Consider the following 21686-nt stretch of genomic DNA (forward strand, 5'->3'; position numbering starts at 1 on the left):
CCCACGCCCTGCCATCTCCCTTACACCTCTTGGTCCATCCCCACCTGAGCTGACTCTGCCCCTTCCCTCCGCATTACCCTCCACCCGCTCTACAACTCTCTACATCATCTGCACCTGCACTGACCTCTCCTACCATTTCTTCCCCATCCCCTCCATTCCCTTCAACTACCCGGTCCAGCCCTTCATAAACTGACCCCAGCCCTCTCTCCATCCACATTCCGCCACCCCTTGCAGCTCTCTTTTCTGCCTCCACATGAAGCAGTCCCAGCTGCTTCTCTGTCCCCCTATCCTTGCCCCCCCCCATGTGACTCTCTTCCAGTCCCACACCCATTGATCTGTGCTGCTCCCTCCCGTCCCCATCCCTTCCACTGAGCAACGGCAAACCTATTTTAAAATGGCTGGCAGGCACCAATATGAGTACCTTATGCTTGTTTTTATCCTTAACGATAACATGTTACTTATCGCTCTCCCTTCCCCCAATATTCCTGACTCTATCTCATTTATAAGAACATCAAGAAGGAGGAGATAAGAATGTTTCCAGGGTGACGGTTAACAGTAAAATAGGAAGTAGGGCCCAGGCTTCTCTTTCCTTTCCAATATTGTATGTCTTTTATCAGATCATATGCCTCTTATTAGAAAACAGTAGTATGACAAAGGTCAAACCCTCCCGGTAAATGCTATCAACTCAGCTTTGGGGGACAGTAAACATAAAAACTTCACAGACCCACATCTAACAACAAAGCTGGGACAATCACACCAAGGAAATGAGATCGAGAACAAACACTTCTGAAATGCCTTCTTGGCCCGTTGTGTGACTCTGCCTTGGGTCCTCAGGGACTCTGACTTAAGCACAACTCTTCTCCCCACTAGGCAGACAAGGAAACCGAGGCACTTGGAGAAGGAGCTTGTCCCCAATTACCCAGCCAGAAAGTGGTGGAGCCCATGAGAGAACCCGGGTCTGAGGCTACTCTGGGCTCTCCCCACCACACCCCAGTGTTTCTCAGGGAATGATCCCTCTGCAGGAGACTTGTCTGGAGGGTTCCCAAGTCCTTTAGGATGCCAGTGTCCAGGGATGAGGCCCAGGGTCATGCCCCTTTACCTGCTTCCCATATAGGGGTACCACTTGAAATACAGGAAATCCAAATAAAGGTAAATTTCAGATCAACGATGGATAAATAACAAAAAGTCCAAATGGGATATACTTATACTAAAAAAAATTGATCTGAAATTCAAATTGCCTTAGGTGTTCTCTTTGCTATCTAAATCAGGCAACCCTATCCTGGGATTAGGATGTCTCCAGAAGTTTGAAATCTATTCTCTCCATCTCCAGGTCTTCCATTTCCCCTTGGCCCTTCTTGTTCCCCACCCTCAGCCTGGGGCAGAGACTTTAATTTTGTCTGCCAGGGCTTCTCTTATAGGTCATCCCACGTAGGGCCAAGAGGGGGCTGGACAAGGTCACTCAGCCCAATCTAACATTGAGTTCTGAGACACTGACCAGAGGTTGGTTAAATTCAACCTACTGTCATAGTAACTTGCCTGCCCCCAATTTGTCCAAGCACAAATTACCAATAGGACTCTCAGCCTTACACTTTGCCCAAACTATTTTTAAAGCAGCATTTAGGTGTAGGTGAAATGGAAAATTCTGCTAGTTTTAACCCTGACAGATTCCCAAGGCAAGAAACAATTCAAGTCAATAGTAAAGGATGATTTCATTTTCTGTCCATGGGCTGGGAAGGAGTTGGGGATCTACCAGGCTGCCTTCAACACAGTGGTTTAGAAGATGAACTCATAGTCAAGGCCAAAGAACTCATCCCTAGAGAACAAAAGCTTAAAATAAGAAAGGCTTTATTTTTAAGACAAAACAAATAGCACAAACACACATCCAAATGCACATGAGTAAGTTCACTGGGTTTTATAAAAGAGAAAGCGGCACTCGGGTGTCAGTTATAACTAGAAACATCAAGAAGATGCCCCCTGATTCTGGTGGCATGGATACAACATGTGCTTGTCTAAGAAGTCATTCTGGGGTGGCATCAGTGTGGAAATGCATGACAAGAGTGAGGTGATACAAGGCAGAAATGCCGGTGGGTGAAAGCTTTAAGCCCCTTTTCACCACCCTAATGTGCTTTTGTTTTGCTCTGGGGAACTGAAGCAATCAGCAGGTCACCTTAAAGAGAACTTAAATGTCAAAGAACACTTTCAAATACCTAAAAGAGATTCAAGATTGTTACTAAAGTTGTACAGGTAGGTCAGTAGGAGAAAACAGTTTATGTTCTCAAAACCCAGGTTTCACACAATATGAAAAGAAGAGACTGATTTTAGTAAAGGCTGGTCTTTTTCATGATGCGCAGGAACTCCTGCTCATTGACTTCTCCATCTCCATCTCGATCAGCCTCATCGATCATTTCCTGCAGGATAATGAAGACTCAGCTTAGATTAATTCATAAATGAAACTAAAATATGACTGAGCAATAGGTCTTTATAATGTTACATAAATAGACAGTTGTGGTCCACCCAATGCAAATATATACTTTTTATAACAGCTTGGTTCCCAAAAAATTATTTAAAAATCAAGCAATACTTTGTCACACATATCATCTAGAAGGGAACTTGAAGATCATCCTGTCCAGGGGAATTCCTAAAACCTAAAATAGTAAGTAAAATTGTACATGTGTGCATTTTTCTGGGAGCAGGGCCCATAGATTTGTCACGCTATCAAAGGAGAAATTAAGTGGTCAACAGAGGGACAAGAGAACACTACTTTTCCTTCACAGTGGGGCTCACATCAGAGAAAATGAAACTCAGAGAAGTCACACAGGGGCTCCAAGCAGGAACTGAGCTCCAGTCTGATGCCTTACAAACCTGTAGCTCCTCATCAGTGAGGTTCTCACCCAACTCCTTGGCCACACGCTTTAGATTTTTGAATGATATCTTCCCAGTTTCATCATCATCAAAGAGCTTGAAAGCTTTCAGAATTTCTTCTTTGGTATCTTTCTCGGACTTAACAAGTAAAACAGAAAACACAGGAGCAATTACTTGTGCAGCAGCCCCACTAGCACCTAACCCCTTTACATGGTCTTGATGATGGCCTTCATGACATAAGTCCTAGCTCACAGGAGATCAAACATCATCCAGGGTAGAAGAGGACAAACTCAGTGACATTATTATAAACACAGAGGCTAAAAAGGAAATATAAAACATTCTTTCTGTACAAACCAAAGAGAAATAGGAGTAGAAGGTACAGTTAAAGCTAGGGGAAATATACTGCTTAAGCTGGTGGAAGAGGGATCTTCTTGGCGGGAGTAGGGAGATGCAGGGAGGACAGAGAGGGCTATTTAACTTGTTATGGGATCATGGAGAGTTATTGGGATCCCAAGGACTCTAAAAGAGGAAGAAAGGAAAACCTCCAAGAACTCAAACTCCAGAAATTCCTGAAAGGTAGCTAAAGATAGAGAACACCCCTCTAATAAGAGCAATTTGGGAACCAATGCTCAATGTGGGACAGCTTTACTAGGTAGTTACAGAACAGTAAGCTTCCTGATCTCTTAAATTAGTAGACACACAAAAAATATAGGTATGATTAGATGTTTTCAAAGCAACAGAATTATCAGAGTAGGAACAGACCCGTGACCTGAGACATACATGGAGTTACTTTTCCACACGCCAGTCGAGCATAGATGAGCCACACAAAAGAGGAGCCAGAAAGCCAATGAAAGAGCAATGGCCCAAGGGGAACATAAACATACATCCTAGGTGGGATGGCATGCAGGGGAGTGAGGTGGATTGTTCGGGTGACAGAGTCTTGGCCCTCTGGATCCTGTAAAATGGTGACACCTGTGGGACTAGACAATGGGTGACTTCAACCTTGAAAGTGCTGAAAGGCCAAATTCAGTGCAGTGAAAAACAGCTGTTGAAGTAACCTGCCCTCAGGCTAAAGCTGCCCAGAATAAGAAATGAGAGAGAAAAGAATTTTGACCTTTAAGGGATAGGCATTTCATCTTGTCAGTCAGTGCAATATTGCTGGTGTTTACAGGTTTTACTGCTTGTGGCTATCACAGTGACATATCAGTTGGAGAAAAATAATCACAAGAATGACAGCGGTAGTACTTTTATGAGTTTACAGAGGGTAAACTGACTTTTCCTGTGATTCTGTGGCCTTGGAGAAAGCCAAGTAGAACCTAAACATCCTAACTGTCAGTCACAAATACCATCCTTTGTCAGCTGAACCCTCCAGTTTGTATTAACTTTTCTTCAGTGAAGACATTTTTATATCTAGATTCAAATTTCTTCACTATTATGCGTGGAAAATATGCTGGTTATCCCAGCTAACTTACCATTTTCTGAGTCATCACAGTCAAAAAGTCACTAAAGTTCATTTTTCCTGTCCCTTCCTTATCGATTTCGCTTATCATTTTCTTGATCTCTTCTTTCTTGGGTTCAAAGCCCAGTGCCCTCATTGCCACCTACAATGAAAACAGGATCCTCTCAATATGCACATCTAAACCTAGCAGGAACAAAAATGACAGCATTGAGAGCATTAAGCCAGCATCTGACACAATCACGTTGAAATGACTGGGAAACACTATAGCATTATGCAGATTGATATCTGTGCTCAATTTTATTTTATAACGGTTGAGGTAAATAAAGACAAGAAAACAGAGCATAGTACAAACTCTGCTGTTACGTTTTGCAAGGAGAAGAGGGCAAAAGGGGTAGAGCAGTGACAGGGAAAGAAGACAAAGAAGTAGAGGAAAGGCAAGACAGCACAGTGGGAATGTAAAGGGCTTGCCTTAAGTTCCTTAACATCTATGGTCCCAGTTCCATCAGCATCAAAGAGATCAAAAGCTTCCCGGATTTCCTGTTTCTGCTCTTCAGTAAGCTCTGGCTTAGGACTCATCCTTTTTCTCTGGGCAGATGATGCCATGCTTGCCTTCTTAAAGTTAGAGGCCTTTGGATATTTTACAAACACAGAAGCACAATATTATGTAATACAATCCATATTTTACATAAAATAGTTACAAAGTATTTTAAAAAATATTTACACCAACCAATTCCAAAGCTTTGCTTAACAGGAAAGAATATGCTTTACTGGAAAGAACAACGAATTTTTTCCATGCATCTCTATCCCTCCCTCTTCTTTCCTATTGTTTCTAGAAGCAAGGAGACCCCTTGTTCCTTTGGACATCTCTTACTGAAAATCATCCCCAAAGAGATCTAGCCAAGGAGCTGACTGTGGATAACTGTACAGATAATCAGCTGTCCTTGAATTTGGGGATCCTAATTCTAGAAATGTCCTTACAACACCTGCTCCCAGTACTCCTCTTCCCTCTATGTACTCCGACTTTGTGATTACTTCTACATTTGGCTAAATGTTACTACGTAGCTAAGGTGTATATTCTGCCAATACCGAATAATAAAACTCAATCCACTCGACACCTCTGTGCCTCCGTCAAGAAGCTCAAAACGTCTCCCGAATGTCCCTGTACTTATTTAGAATGCACGTTAACAAACATAATAAACCTCCCCCGTTTCTGTGGGTAAACTTGGGTAGCGCAAGGTGGCCAGGGTCTAAAGGGTCAGGGCATGCGGGTAACCCGAGTTTTCTCCGACCAAGGGCGGTCACCGAGGGGTCTAGCAGGGGAAGGCCAGGGGAGCCCGAGGGATGGCGGGGGGGCGCAGACTGGATGACGGAGAGGCAGCGGAGAATCACAGGCCCAGCTGGGCGGCCGGCGTCTCTACCCTACCCTTCCGGGAAAGAGCTCAGAGGAAGTGGGGTTACTCCAAAGCCGAGAACGGGGCAGGAGAGCTGGCAGGGCCAGATGAGGCCTGGGAAGAGCTTGGCCTCTGGGCGCGGGGCACCAAAGGGCAGCCCCCACTCACCATTGCCGATGGACTCCGCTGCCCGTTGTTACGGCAACCGACGTACATACTGATTCGGCGCCGTTCCCACCGCCCCGCGCGCGCAGCGCTGCTCACCATTGGCGGCCCGCTTGCCGCCGCTGCTCCCCATTGGTGTAGAGCTGTGGTGGGTGGGGCTAACCGGACAAAAGCCAAGCCCAGGGCTTGGGGGCTGTGCGCTCACAGCCGAGACCTGGCTTCATTGGGCAGAATCGTGTTATGAGCACCGATTGGCTGAGCTAGCGCCGAGCTGAGCCAATCCTCTTGGCGGAGGCGTCTCGGCAGATCCTCTGCTCATGCGGGCAGGCAGAAAAGGGTGGCCCCCGGGGTTGTAGGTCTTCGGGTGCAAAAGCCGAAGGCGCGCTGAGGCTGGCCAGGGGATCACCTACGGACGGGTGAGGATCACGACCTCGCCCTTGGAGGCTGCGTTCTATCGGCTACTGGGCGTGAGGGTAGAGGGCTAGGTGGGGCCTTCGGTAGGGGCCTTCCTGAATTAGGGCCAGAGGGGCCAGAGAAGACCGTGACCTTTCGTGTCAGAACGGACACTGTACTCAAGGGGCAGCTGAGACCCAGAGAAGGGAACGGGAATGTCACAGAGGTTTGGAGCTGAGGCTCTTCCTTTGAGGGTGTCCATTGTAGAGCACCGCCCTCTTCCCCGAACAGATTTTAAGAGGGGATCTCTTCTGGCTAAAAGCAGCCCAGGAAGGTGAGGTGGGGGCTTGGGAACGGACTTTCAAGGGAGTGAAAGAGATATGAGCGAGCATGAGGGAGAGGTCATCAAAATATACTCTTTTTGACACCCAAACACTCAGGCCTAGACATTGTCGTGAGCAAAGTCACGCAAGAGTTTTGGAAGTGTGAGGGGTGCTTGGAGACTTTTTGTTGTTTTGTTTTTAATTTTTTTTTAAAATTATTTGGTTTTTTTTTTTTTTCCCATCATGATAAGTGCAGTCTTTACTCCCCATCACCTATGTAACTCATCCCCTCGCCTACTTCCCCTCTGGTGACCATCAGTGTGTTCTCTATAGTTAAGAGTCTGTTTCTTGGTATGCCTCTCTTTTTAACCCCCTCCCATGTTCATTTATTTTGTTTCTTAAATCGCACATATGAGTGAAATCATATGGTATTTGTCTTTCTCTCATTTATTTTGCTTAGCAAAATATTCTCTGGCTCCATCCATGTAATTGCAAATGGCAAGATTTAATTCTTTCTGGTGGTTGAGTAATATTCCATTGTGTATATATACCACATCTTTTTTGTCCATTCATCTGTCGATGGACACTTGGACCGTTTCAGTATCTTGGCTATTGTAAATAATGCTGCTATAAACATCAGTGTGCATGTATCCCTTTGATTTTTTATTTTTGTTCTTTGGGTAAATACCCAGTAGTGCAATTATTGGCTCATAAGAGAGTTCTATTTTTAATTTTTTGAGGAACCTCCATACTGTTTTCCAGAGTGGCTGCACCAGTTTGCATTCCCACCAACAGTGTAAGAGGGTTCCCCTTTCTCCACATCCTCGCCAATACTTGTTGTTACCTGTGTTGTTGATTTTAGCCATTCTGGCAGCTGAGGTGATACCTTATTGTAGTTTTGATTTGCATTTCCCTGATGGTAAGCGATGATGAGCATCTTTTCATGTGTCTGTAGGCCATCTGAATGTCTTCTTTGGAGAAATGTCTGTTCATGTCTTTGGCCCACTTTTTAATTAGATTATTTGTTTTTTGGAGGTTGGGTTGTATCAGTTCTTTATATATTTGGATACGAACCCTTTATCAGATATGTCATTTGCAAATATCTTCTCCCATTCCATAGGTCGCCTTTTAGTTTTGTTGATTGTTTCCTTTGCTGTGCAGAACCTTTTTATTTTGATGTAGTCCCAATAGTTCATTTTTGCTTTTATTTCCCTTGCCTCAGGAGACATATCCAGAAAAGTGTTGCTATAGGCGATGTCAGAAAGATTACTGCCTGTGCTCTCTTCAAGGATTTTTAGGGTTTCAGGTCTCACATTTACGTCTTTAATCCAAAGTTTGAGTTTATTTTTGTGTGTGGTGTAAGGAAATGGTCCAGTTTCATTCTTCTGCATGTGGCTGTTCAGGTTTCCCAACACCATTTGTTGAAGAAACTGTCTTTTTCCCATTGGATATGCTTTCCTGCTTTATCAGAGATTAATTGACCACATAGTTGTGAGTTTATTTCTGGGTTTTCTATTCTGTTTTATGGATCTATGTGGTCTGTTTTAATGCCAGTACCATACTGTTTCAATTACTGCCACTTTGTAATACAACTTGAAATCTGGGATTATGATACCTCCAGTTTTGTTTTTTGTTGTTTTTTTTTTTTTCAAGATTGCTTTGGCTATTCGAGATCTTTCATGGTTCCACACAAATTTTAGAGTTGTTTGTTCTACTTCTGTGAAAAATACTCTTGGTACTTTGATAGGGATGGCATTAAATGTGTAGATTGCTTTTGTGTAGTATGGACAAATATTGTTCTTCCCACCCATTCTTTTCATCATCTTGAATTTCTTTCCTCACTTTTTGTAGTTCTCAGAGTACAGGTCTTTCACCTTTTTGGTTAAGTATATTCCTAGATATTTTATTGTTTTGGTGCAATTGTAAATGGGAGTGTTTATTAATTTCACTTTCTGCTGCTTCATTATTGGTGTATAAGAATGCAAAAGATTTCTGTACATTGATATTATATCCTGCAACTTCACTGAATTCATTTATCAGTTCTCATAGTTTTTTGGTGGACTCTTTAGGGTTTTCTATTTATAATATCATGTCAAATGCAAATAACACGAGTTACACTTCTTCCTTCCAGTCTGGATGCCTTTATTTCTTTATGTTGTCTTATTGCTGTGGCTAGGACTTATAGTAGTATGTTGAATAAAGTGGTGAGAGTGGACATCCTTGTCTTCTTGTTCTTGGCCTTAGGAGAAAAGCTTTTCTCCTATTTTTCCCCATTGAGTATGATGTTAGCTGTGGGTTTTCCATATAAGGCCCTTATTATATTGAGGCATGTTTCCTCTAGACCTACTTTGTTGAGAGTTTTTATCATGAATGGGGGTTGTACTTTGTCAAATGCTTTTTCTGCATCTATTGAAATAATCATATGGTTTTTATCCTTTCTCTTATTCATGTGATATACCATGTTGATTGATTTGCAAATATGGAACCACCCTTGCATCCCAGAAATAAATCCCACTTGATAGTGGTGTATGATTTTTTTTAATGTATTGTTCAGTTAGGTTTGCTAAGTTTTTGTGTAGGATTTTTTGCATCTATATTCGTGAGAGATATTGGCCTGTGGTTCTCTTTTTCTGTGGTGTCTTTAACTGGTTTTGGTATCAGGATGACACTGACCTCATAGAATGAATTTGGGAGTATTCCTTCCTCTTGTATTTTTTGGAATAACTTGAGAACAATAGGTAGAATTTACCTGTGACGCTGTCTCGTCCCGAACTTTTGCTTGTTCAGAGTTTTTTGACTGCTGATTCAATTTCGTTGCTGGTAATTCATCTGTTCCAATTTTCTAATTCTTCCTGCTTAGTTTTGGTAGGTTATATGTTTCTAGGAATTTACCCATTTCTTCTGAGTTGTTCAATTTTTTGGCATATATTTTTTCATAATATTCTGTTACAATTGTTTGTATTTCTCTGGTGTTGGTTGTTATTTCTCCTCTTTCATGAGTTATTTTGCTTATTTGGGTCCGCTCTTTTTTTTAACAAGTCTTGCCAGAAGTTTATCGATTTTGTTGATCTTTTCAAAGAACCAGCTCCTGGTTTCATGCATGCTTGGAGAATTACAAGGGGGGGTGTGCAAAGGTATGGGCTGAAGCAGTGGAGCTGGAGATCCAGGATCTGCCCTCTGCAGCTAGCCCAGTGTAAAAGGGTTCTTGGCCCTTACCTGCTTCCCCTCTGAGCATTGGGGCAGTATTTAGGGAGGCAGGGGACAGAGCATAAGTTTCTCAGGCTGAGAAAGGCATGAAATATATTAACACCATTAAGTGAAAGTGTTTGCTGACCTTATGCCCTTTTTTCGTGTGACTATTGAGTAAAGTCCAGACTCAGCCTGGCATCTGAGCCTCCTGTCCAGTTTTGCCTCTGCTAGTCCTTATACATCGTGTCTCTCTACACCCTATTTCCCAGTCAGCGTGCAGGGTGGCAGCCTGGCAGAGTAGGAAGAACAACCTTGGCTGCCTTGGCTGTGTAACATCTGTGTGACTTGTGGCAAGTCAGTTGACCTCTCTGAACCTGGGTTTCTCCTTTGTTGAATGGGACCTAACTGAGCGCTTTGGGGATCTTAATGGTATCATATATTTAGATATAAAAGGACTTGACATTTAGCATCTTTTCAGGCAATATTACTTCTTTTCTTCGATTTGCTCTTTCCCCTCCCCGGCATGCCCAAAGCGTTAGACTTGGGTAAAATCCCTTCTCCACACTGCAGCCAGAGTGTTGCTTCCGATCTTAACACTCACCCTGCTTACAACTTCCTGGGGCTCCCCCATCTCCTCTTAGTGTAACCCCTTAACTTGGCACACAGCCCCTTCCTATTCTGAACTTTGCTCCCAGTCTTGCTTCACACTCGCTGTGACACAGCTTGTCACAGTTGCCAGAACATGCTGGCTCTGTGTCATCACCTTGTCCTTCCCATCCCTGGCCATGGAATGTCTTTCAGGACACACAACCCCTGTGCTTGACTCACTCCTCTGTGGCCTTGAGAACTTGGCTCAGGGATCACCTCGGGCCAGCCTCCCTGCTCCGGGTTTACCTTCCTCAGAGCCCAGAAGCACTTCCACAGTTCCCTGCTAACGTCTGTCTCCCATACTACACGGTGGGCTCCCTGGAGGCTGGTGCTGTGTCCTGTGCAAGTTCTGCTTGGCAGTGGCCAGCATTCGGTGAGTGAGCCGATACCCGGGTGCTCTTTTACAAGTTGCAGGTCCCCTTTACCCTTGGGACTTGTTTGAGGAACTCACCAAGAAGAGGGAAGATACTCCAGGTGGAGGGAACAACATAAGCTAAAGCTTGCAGGCATGCTGATGGGTTTTCTCAGGGGCCACAACAAATTCAAAGCCAGGACCTTTCTGTGTCCTAAAGATAGACAAGCAGAGAGACGAATGAATGACAGAAACAATCAGATACCTTAGGTCTATGAAAGGACAAGATTGGGCTGATTGAGTCCTTTAGGGAAGTGCGTTTTGCCTTGACTCCTGTTTGCAGTTTTCTTGTGCACACAGGCGTTATCTGTCCACAGACTAGAGTGATGAACTTGTGGTTAGCCACACCTTAGTTTCTAGCACTGACTCCATGGAAGACAACAGGCAGGGCCCCGACCACCCCCACATACCTTCACACACCCCTCTGAATTGCTCTGCATTTCATCTTTACAAAGAAGCCAATCTCCCATGTTTTCAAAGGAGAAAACACTTGTCTTTCTATCTGGTTTGAAGTGGACAGACTGTCCTTTCTTTTTGCCTCCAGGACTTAGTTGTTGGGGACTTGCCCCAGCAGGAAGGAGGAGATTGGGCTCACTTGGTCCCTTCCTAGGTTTTGTTGTTGTTGTTGTTGTTGTTGTTGTTGTTGTTTTAGTTTAAGGCTTTGTCCCAGTATGTATGGAGGGCATACATACTGGTTTTTAATGGATTCAAAGACATAACTTTGTAAAGGAGAAAGACGTGAGACTTCTGATATGTGAACCTTAACAATCCCAGCCCCATGAGTGTTGCTCTTTGGGGTCCTGTTTGTCCCATTCAGAGCTATTCTGAGCCCATTTTCAGGAGGATAGTGGGTGGCATCAAGTACATTTCACATTGTTGTGCAACCGTCATCACCACCCATCTCCAGAGCTTTTCATCTTGTAGAACTGAAACTGTATCTACCAAATACTAATTCCCCAATTCCCCCCTCCTCCCAGCCCCTGGCACCTACCATTCTACTTTCTATGTGTATGAATTTGACTACCATAAATACCTCATATAAGTAGATTCATACAGCATTTGTCCTTTTGTGACTGGCTGATTTCATTTAGCATACTATCTTCAAGGTTCATCCATGTCATAGCATGTCAGAATTCCCTACCTTTTTTTCATTTTTATTTTACTGTGGTAAGAGCGCTGCACATGAGATCTGCCCTCTTAACAAATGTTTTAAGCGTACAATACATTATTGTTGACTATAGGTACAGTGTTGTGCAGGGGATCTCTAGAGCTTGCTCATCTTGCTAAACTAAAACTTTATGCCCATGGATGAGTAACTCCCCACTGCCCCCCTTCCCCAACCCCTGGCAACCACCATTCTCCTCTTTGAATCTTTGAATTTGACTATTTTAGGTACCTCATATAAGTAGAATATGCAGTATTTGTCTTTCTCTGACTGGCTTATTTCACTTAGCATAATGTCTTCAAAGTTCATCCACGTTGTTGCATATTATAGGATTTCCTTCCTTTTTAGGGCTGAATAATATTCCATTGTATGGTTAGACTACATTTCCTTTATCCATTCATCTGTCAATTAATATTTAGGTTGTTTCCATCTTGGCCGTTGTGAATAGTACTATAATGAGCATCGGACGGCTAATGTTCATCTCTTCGAGATCCTGGTTTCAATTCTTTTGGATATATACCCAGGAGTAGAATTACTCTATTATATGGTAGTTCTATTTTTAATTTTTTGAGGATCTTTTATACCATTTTCCATAGGAGCTGTACTATTTTGCATTCCATCTAACAGTATGCAAGGCTTCCAATTTCTCCACATCCTCACCCACACTTATCTTTTGGCTTTTTGATAACAGCCATCCTGACAGGAGTGAAGTGATATCTCATTGTGGTTTTGATTTGCATTTCCCTAAGGATTAGTGACATTGAGCATTTTTTCATGTACCTGTTGGCCATTTGTATGTCTTCTTTGGAGAAATGTCTATTCATGTCCTTAGCCCATTTTTTAAAAACCCTTATGAGATATATGGTTTGCAAATGTTTTCTCCCATTCCATAGTTGCCAGAATTTCCTTCCTTTTTAAGGCAGAAAAATACTGCGTTTTGTTTATCTATTCATCCACTGATGGACACTTGGGTTACTTCTACCTTTTGGCTATTGTGAATAGTGGTGCCAGTGAACAGGGGTGTACAAATATCTGTTCAAATTTCTGCTTTCAGTTTTTTGGGCTATATACTCAGACATGGAATTCCTTTATCCTATGGTGATTCTATGTTTCATTTTTTGAAGAACCACATGCTGTCTCTCACAGTCCAGCAGCAGTGCCCAAGACTTCCAGTTTCTCCACAGCTTCATCAACACTTGTCATTTTCTGTTTTCTGGGTTCTTTCTAGCCATCCTAATGGGTATGAGGTGGTATCTCATTGTAGTCTCGATTTGCATTTCCCTAATCATTAGTGATATAGAGCATCTTTTCATCTGTTCATTGGCCATCTGTAAAGTGTATCTTTTTTGTAGAAGTGTCTATTCAATCAGAGCTATTCTTGGTGTTCATTTTAATCTGAGTGTATATCATATGGGGGATTTAGCTTGGGGAGGGTTACCAGTGGAATCTGACTCATTTCCTGAGCTAGTCTTGGGTACCCTAGTCCCTAGAGACAACTAAGTATCACCAACATTCTGAACGGGCTCATAGTACTTACAGACTTTAAAATAATTTGTATGTAATTTGAGACAAAGTAGATTTGATTTTGTTTTTGTTTCTACAGGAAGCTGGTTTGCTGAGGATTGAGTGAGTGCTGTTTGAACGGTATGGATCAATGGCAGCAAAATGGGTTTCTTCTTTCACCTCCCAGATCTTCCCCTAGAGATCAAGTGGGGAACAGGCTTAAAGGCTTCTTGCTTTTCTAATAGTACAGGGGGCTATGGAATTGGCAGCTGTGCTATTTGGATTTCAGAACTGCAAAGAATACTTGTTTTGATTTCCTGTGGCTGCTCTAACAAACAACCACAGACTTGGCTTAAAACAGCAGAAATTTCTTCTCTCCCGGTTCTGGAAGCCAGAAGTCTGAAATGAAGGTGTCTATAGAGCCATGCTCCCTCTGAAGGCACTAAGGGAGGAAACTTCCTTGCCTCACCCAGCTTCTGATGGCTCCAGGTGTTCATCGGCTCATGGCCGTATCACTCCAAATACCGTCTGCCCTCTCATTTCCTCATGCTGCTTCAAGTATCTGGGAAATAGAGTAAGAAGCCAGCAGTGGGTATTTGTGAGCGTAGCACTGCCAAAATAAAATAAACCCACTGGCCCTCAGTGAAGCTCCTGCATTTTAGATGGGTGTCTGTGTGGTAGAGAGCAGAAGGTGGTCTGCATGAGCATGTACTCATATGAGTCCAGCAGATATGCGAGTGCCCACTTTGTACCAGGCCCTGCACTTCACGCCAATATATAGCGGTGAGCAAGACAGACAGAATTCCGAGAGCTGTTTGCTAGGCCTTGGTGCAAGTACCCCAAAGTGCCCAAATCCTCATTCCCCATCTGATACACATTGAACTAAATGAGTTAAAGCTCAGCAGTCACATCTGTTTAGAGTGAACAGGTGACAGAGCCCCTTGCCAACATAAAGAGGATTATGAGGTGGAGGGAGGGATGAGACAGGCATAGAAGTACAGATCAGCTTTGCGTATTCATATACACAAAGGTTATGATAAGTGAAGTTTTGAAATACATTTTCCTGATAACTTCCATTGTGATTTCAGAGATATGTTTCCCTAAAATGGCTCCCATGGGACATAGAGGTTCCTAATATCAGTTACAAGGCCATTTCATCCACCCACAAAATCATTTCCTACAAGGACGTGTGTGTGTGTGTGCACGCGCGCATTCGCATAAGTAGAGGCGTGGAATTGGATTGGAGCAGTCGTGGTCTTTGAGATTCCCAGGTTGGCTGCATGGCAGCCATCTTCTCACCAATGAGTGTTCTCTGAATCTAGCTTTTTGCGAGCAGTTAGACTGTTTTCTTTGTCACAGATTTTACCATCTCCAGATGTTAGGAGATCCATGACTTAAGTACATTGACCACTATGAAGAAAACAGATAGGAGACCAAATACATCTAACCCAAAACTGAACACTGCTTTTTGTTTGCGAGTCAGTATTATGGGTGAATGAAGGGAGGAGCATATCCTAAGAGCTGTCACAAAAGCTTCTCTTATAAACTATTCTTCTGTTTGACGTTGTCTCCCAGTTGTGAAGTGCTCTGTCCCCACCATACTGGGACCACTTCCCAAGGGCTTCTGATGGCCCCAGACACTGAGTTCTTCTGCATATAGTTAGGGTGGCTTTAATTTCAGCAAGAAGAAGAGCTCTGTCTCCTATTACACTCTTCGCTGCCAGCAGCCCCTGCCCTAGCGTCATCGGGATGAGCACTTAGTCCATTTAAGGGAAACTCAGCTGCAGCAAAGAGACAGGACTTGAGCAGATTTACCTAGTTTGTAGTAGGGCTGGCACCAGAACCCGGGACTCCCAAGGTCTGTGCATTTTCCCACTGTGCTACCACAATGCAGTGATCAACACAGAGAAACAGGACAGTTGGAGCATGTGAGCGCCATGGAAAAAGCTACAGTGCCACAGATACTCCTTTTGTTGTAAATGGAGAATGAGGTCATTTAACTCGCTTGCCACTCTGCCTCTAATCCAAGTGTGTGGTGAGTTATGGGCCCAGTTATACCCTTGTGTCAGAGAGAAGCCTGTCACAGGGGCATTCAGCAGAGGGCTTCATTTAACAGCTATAGTTCAGCTCTGTGAAAACTCGACGGGAATGGCATCCACACAAAAACACGAACACCTAAAAGATGTTTTAGTTTATGTAACATAAATGTCTGTCTCTAAATATGTCCTTATAAAGAGAAAACTTCATCACAAGCATAACCGTATTTGGAGCTGAAATGGAACAAGCATTTGATGAGCCAGTGAGAGACCAGGTCACACGGACACGTTTGACAGAAGACATTCCAAATGTAAGTACTGACACACAAAAAAGTTAACCAAAACCAGATAAGGGGAAAGTCAAGCACACATATACCAGCAAACCATTGATACCAGCTGTGGGTCAAAAATTGTATTGGGTACATTTATTAAATCGATCAAAGTTGACTTTTTATATAGGATACATACATTTATTTAAGGTATCAGTTACTTCTTCCTGTGTAACAATGTCAGAACATAGTGGTTTAAAACAACATCCATTTATTTGCTCATAATTCTGTGATTCAGGTTGGGCCTGGCTTGGGGGTCCTTGGCTGGTTTCGTCTGGCCTCACCTGCAGTCGTGGGGACCCCCTGAGGTGTTTGTTCCACACAGTCTCACAAGGTTGTTTGTGTAGATCTGCATATGTTGGGTTTGATTCTTTGATTCACTTTTAATGAACGCTAACACTTCGGAAATGAAATCACACCACGGTAAAATGTGTTTATATCAAATGTTAGTAAATTATAGATGCCCAGGAGATTCCCTGGACCACCAGATCATCCTGGTTTTCGTGTGTAGCTCAGAATAAAGCCTCTGATGTGCCTCTGTAGTTGAAGGTTAATGTGAGAGTCTAGTTGCCAAAAAAAATGTAGATTTCAATGGTTGTATCGGTGGTGTTCTCATTGGTTGACTTTATAAGAAGTATAAGTTATACATTTAAACTACTGAAATAAAAAGAACACTTTCATCTTACCTTATAATATGTTCTGTGTAAGAGTTCTCTGAAAAGAGGCCCACTGCTAGAGACAAAGGAAAACAGAATAGGTTAAAAGAAACCCAGGCCCTAGACTATTCTCTTAGTTCAAGATCATAGTGCAGTTGAAATCATGTGGATGGCTTTCTTTTCTATTCTTAAAACTCTCTCCAAGATGTTGATTTTATAACTCCCCACGGTAACCCATTCTTGAGTCTCACTACCTGTTTTCAATTTGCAGTTTTATTCTTACTTGTTAGTACATATTCCTTCTTGTCCGCTGTGCCCACTTCCTCTGCATCATCTTTCATGGCCATAAAAAGCAAGTAGTTATTTCACATGATCTCTAACCATGTAGTATTTGTAGGTGTGATTAAAGACATTGTCCCATCACATACCTGACTTTTCTGGGGTAAATGCCAGTTCTCATAAATCTCTGAGGGATAGCCATTGGCTCGCTTGTTCCAAGCAATATTGGTGCCGCATTTCAATATAACAAAAAAATCCATACCATTCTGTCAAAGGGAAGAATTAAGGATTGCCCCAATTTCGGGCGCCTGGGTGGCTCAGTCGGTTAAGCGTCCGACTCTTGATTTCAGCTCAGGTCATGATCTCAGGGTCCTGGGATCAAGCCCTGAGTCAGGCTCTCTCCCTCTGTCCCCCCCCATTTGCACACACGTGCTCTCTCCCTCTCTCTCTCAAATAAATAAGTAAATAAATCTTTTTTAAAAAAGGATTGCTCACATTTAAAATCATGAAATGAAATTATAGTGGACAGAACAGAAAGGTTATTTGATTTAAAAAAAAAATTAGACTATCAGACTTTGAAACAACTGTAACTAGAGATGCCAGATAATATAACCAAGAGAACCTGAAACCCTTCGGGATACTATCAAAACATGTCTAGTCTGAACCTCTTTGGATTCGGGCAAACTTTTAGCAACCCATGAAAAATCAGTTTGGGGAGCAGGGAAGCTTGGAGTTATTCTAAAAAACTGCATTTTCCTGTACAGCTGACTTGAGGAAAGGAGAAGGGCTAGCCCAAATGAGGATCAAATGGAATTGGCGTAATTTAATTTGCCTGTGTCCTGGGAATGTCTTAGAAGTTTCAGTCAAAGTGCAAATTATTTAGCATGGTATGACTACATGTATATGAGAGTAATCAAAACAAAACCTAGACAGAAATGGGTTGAAGAGATCATTTGGCTGGCGGGAGGGCATGGAATGGCGAGGCTGATTATGTCAGTAGATTATGCATATGCCTGAACAAATGCCAAAGCTCCAGAGCCATCTCCAGGTGGCCCAGCAGACTCCTGGAAAAATGCCAGTCTAGACGAGACACCAGGTTGAAGGGGTGAATCTGTAGAAGGGGCCCTGGAACCTGTTGAGTCTCCTGCGTATCTCAATTGTATAGGTATTTAAGGACTAAACAGGGGGGTTAGTGTTTGTTTTCGAATCAGGAGCAGAATTTCTTTTTTTTTTTTTTAAAGATTTTATTTATTTGACAGAGAGAGACACAGCGAGAGAGGGAACACAAGCAGAAGGAGAGGGAGAAGCAGGCTTCCCGCGGAGCAGGGAGCCTGATGTGGGGCTAGATCCCGGGACCCCGGGATCGTGACCTGAGCCGAGGGCAGACGCTTAGCGACTGAGCCACCCAGGTGCCCCAGGAGCAGAATTTCTTTAACATCTTTAGTTTCCATACTCCCAACTTTGATGGACTATACATGAGCTTAGGGAGAATGGGGCTTTGTCATCTTCAGGAAGCCCAGATACAGTTTTAGAAAGACCCCAGAGGGGAGGGATATCACAGGCCCTCCTTTGGAGACACTCGGAGTCAGCTTAATCAGGATGCAGCAGACACAGTTTTGCATTGCCTCCCTGGCGTCAGGATATTGAAGTGCCCGCATCTGGTGCTCTGTCCTTCTATTACCCCCAGTTAGCAGAATTGGAATTTAGCCAAGAAAGTGCGCATGCTGTAAAAGCTGAAATGTAAACACTGTGGCTATTCCCTGATACCTCAACTTGCTCAGAGCTCAGAGAAGGAAAAGCAAAGCCCTAGGCCTGTCTGATTAGCAGTTTACGGATCCTCCCTGCAACCCCTCAGGAGATCCCATCAGACAGCAGCAGTCTTGGATACACTAAGGCAGGAAGGGGGTAGGTGACAAGCCTAAAGTCACAGAGCCCAGCCCTGTAATGGTTGGGGAGGAAAAGGGGCTTACTTTCTTCTGCGAGTATAGAGACTTTGCTTTCTTCTCTATGATAGTTTTAAGTGGACATTGTCCATTGAGTGGGTGGCATGTTGTGTTGTGTTTTGTTTTGTTTCTGTTTGTTTTGCCTTAGAAGTGCCCAGGGATCAGTTATTAGAAGCAAAAAGGTTGGGTTTTTTGTATTGTTCAGTTTTGATCATTGGTATAAGATCATCCAATCCAGCCAAAATCTATCAGACTCATTTGCCGTCTCTCTTTCCTCCTTAACTGATCCAGGAGACAAGGGTGCCACTGGCGATAGAACACCAGAATTATATAAAGCTTCCAACTGGATGCAAGAAGAATTTCAAACAGATGGAGGTGCCATTACGGTGGCTCATGAACATGTGAGTCCAGGCTCTTTATAGCTTCCAGTTCTCACGTCCCACCTACCACCCCTTTTTTCTTCAGGCCAATAAGTGCACAGTGATCGGAGGTTCTGGATTCCTGGGACAGCACATGGTGGAGCAGTTGCTGGCAAGGGGCTACACTGTCAATGTATTTGATATGCGGCAAGGGTTTGACAATCCCCGGGTGCAGTTCTTTCTGGGAGACCTCTGCAGCCAACAGGTAATGGACCACCCAGCCTTGCCAGTTTTCCACAGGCCCCCCAAAAGGAAACTACCAGGCTTCCCCCGCTCAGCGGTCAGCCACATTGTTTCCAAAAAAAAAAAAAATGTTTTTGAAAAATTTTAAAGTTACAGGAAAGAATTTCACCCACATTCGGTCAGTACAGCTCCACTCTGCCATGGTAGTGTGAAAGCAGCTGTGGTCCGCACATAAATGAATGGGTGTGGCCGTGTGCTAATAAAACTTCATTTACAAACAAAGTTGTCCACGGGCTATAGTGTGCCTACTACTGTTCTAGAGTAGTCAGTTGACCTTGGAATGACATGGGTCAGGGGCATGGACCCCCCTACAGCTGAAAATCTGTGTACAGCTTTTGACTCCCCAAAAAGTCCCCAATAGCCTAATGTCGACCAGAAACCTTACTGATAACATAAACAGTCAATTAACACACGTTTTGTATGTTGTATGTATTATATGCTATATTCTTAGAATAAAGTAAACTACAGAAAAGAAAATGTTATTAAGAAAACCATAAGGAATGGAATTTAAACAAAAACTTGAAAAAGAAAACCATAAGGAAAAGAAAATACATTCATGGTACTGTACGGTATTTATGTAAAAACCACATATAAGTGGACCCATGCAGTTTAAACCCATGTTGTTCAAGGGTCACCTGTATGCCCAAGAGTGCAATTGCTGGGTTTCAGGCGTCTGTTTTCTTGAGATATGCTTCACATTCTGTAAATTTAACATTTTTAAAATATACAATTCACTGGTTGTTAGTATATTCCCAAAGTTATGTGACCATCACCTCTGTCTCATTCCAGAACATTTTTGTCACCCCCAGAAGAAAATCCTAGGCCCATTAGCAGTTGTTCCGCTTTTCCTCTACTACCCTCCCAGCCATTGGCAACCCCTCATCTCCTGTCTCTCTGGATGTGCCTCTCTAAGTGGGATCATGCTGTGACTGGCTTCTTTCACTGAGCGTCATGTTTGCAAGCTTTACCTGTGTCATAAGGGTATTAACATTTTGAATTTCATTAGATGTTGCCAGATTGCTCAACAAAGTTGCTCTGTCAGTTTTCCATTCACACCGACGGCGGGGTTGGGATCGCCGCTGTTGTACATCTTTGCCAGTACCTGATGTAGTTAGACTCTTCGGGATCGCCATTCTGAAGGTTGTGGAATGGTACCTTGGTGAGGCTTACAGTCATGTGCCCTCTGTCTTCAGGATGCCAGGCTCTGTGCTCTCTGTCGATCCTCTGTGAAGTTGCCTGGCGGTGACCTTTGTCCATTGTGTTTGGCTTACCTTGTTTTTCTTATGGATCTGTGATTCCTTTCTGTCTGGAATGCTGTATCACGGATAGCTTCCCTCAGCCTGTCAGTGGGTTCTTATTCTCAGCTTTGGCATCATTTGCTGTAGTTTTGTTACTTTGAATTTTAAGGACACTGCTTCCCACACTGCCCATGCAGGCTGTTTTCTCTCCGACAGCGCCCATGCCTCTGAGCCTGGAGATGGGGTAGAAGTCTTCCTTGTTGGTCATTGCCGCTTCGTCCCTGCCCGTAGGTCCCTCTGCCTGTGCAGGGGATGCTGGCGGACTGTGTATACCCCGGTGCCCTTCCTTGTGACAGTCCTCCACAGGCACCTGCTCCCTTCCCTACCTTTTCCAGGTGGCTCCCTCTCATTTCTTAGTGATTTTAGTTCCTGGCCGAGGTCAGCCTTGTCCTAATTGCTGATGAGTTCAGTGTTCACACACGTGACCCTCTCCTTGGCCTCCGCTCGTCCACTCCTTTCTAGGTCAGGCCCTCTAATACCTGCACTGTACCAATTCTGAAACCACCCCCAGACGTCTGGCTCTTGGCCACTGCCCTTCACCCCGTTTGTGTCCTCACTGCCTTTGAGTCCACGACTGACTTGCTCTCTTGCATAACACTTATCCGCCTTGCCTCTTTCTTCTGGTCTCTATCAGCCCAGGTTCTCCAGAGAAACAACCGGTAAGGTGTGTGTGTATATGTAGATGGAGAGGAAGAGGGAAAGAGAGAGGGGGATAGAATGAGATTTAATGAAAGAAATTGGCTCGTGTGATTGTGGGGCTGGCAAGACTGAAATTTGCAGGGCAGACCAGCAGGCTGGAGACTCAGGCAAGAGGTGATGCTGCAGTCCTGAGGCAGAATTTCTTCTCACAGAAACCTCATGGTTTCCTCTTAAGGCCTTTTGAGTGATTAGATGAAGCCCACCCAGAGTACGGAGGATGATCGCCTGTCCTTAAAGTCAGCTGATTACAGACACTAACCACAGCTATAAGATA

The 21686-nt window shown here is 43.7% G+C and overlaps 2 protein-coding genes across 5 annotated transcripts in view; one reads left to right on the forward strand and one right to left on the reverse strand.

Moving 5' to 3' along the window:
• Positions 1 to 1828: 1828 nt before the first annotated feature.
• On the reverse strand, positions 1829 to 6003 carry CETN2 (centrin 2). Its single transcript, XM_025862899.2, has 5 exons — positions 5881 to 6003; positions 4790 to 4948; positions 4335 to 4463; positions 2863 to 3000; positions 1829 to 2408 (listed from the first exon to the last, which is right to left on the reverse strand). The coding sequence occupies exons 1-5, from the start codon at positions 5977 to 5979 to the stop codon at positions 2319 to 2321; spliced, it is 615 nt and encodes a 204-aa protein (XP_025718684.2). The 5' UTR covers positions 5980 to 6003; the 3' UTR covers positions 1829 to 2318.
• Positions 6004 to 6178: 175 nt separating this feature from the next.
• NSDHL (NAD(P) dependent 3-beta-hydroxysteroid dehydrogenase NSDHL) overlaps positions 6179 to 21686 on the forward strand; it is a 30725-nt gene continuing 15217 nt past the window's right edge. For 2 of the 4 annotated variants that reach the window (XM_025862885.2, XM_073887902.1), the window contains exons 1-4: positions 6179 to 6293; positions 13611 to 13651; positions 15746 to 15857; positions 19219 to 19377. In XM_025862885.2, the coding sequence (XP_025718670.1) occupies positions 15786 to 15857; positions 19219 to 19377 (231 nt within the window). In that variant the 5' untranslated portion in view covers positions 6179 to 6293; positions 13611 to 13651; positions 15746 to 15785. Of the gene's footprint in view, positions 6294 to 6502; positions 6605 to 13610; positions 13652 to 15745; positions 15858 to 19218; positions 19378 to 21686 lie in introns of those variants that run through there. The other 2 variants (XM_073887901.1, XM_025862886.2) reach the window with 2 other exon arrangements.

This window comes from Callorhinus ursinus, unplaced genomic scaffold, assembly GCF_003265705.2.
Source record: "Callorhinus ursinus isolate GAN/ISIS: 27379988/994484 unplaced genomic scaffold, GSC_fseal_2.0 scaffold84, whole genome shotgun sequence".
Classification (NCBI taxonomy): Eukaryota; Metazoa; Chordata; class Mammalia; order Carnivora; family Otariidae; genus Callorhinus; species Callorhinus ursinus.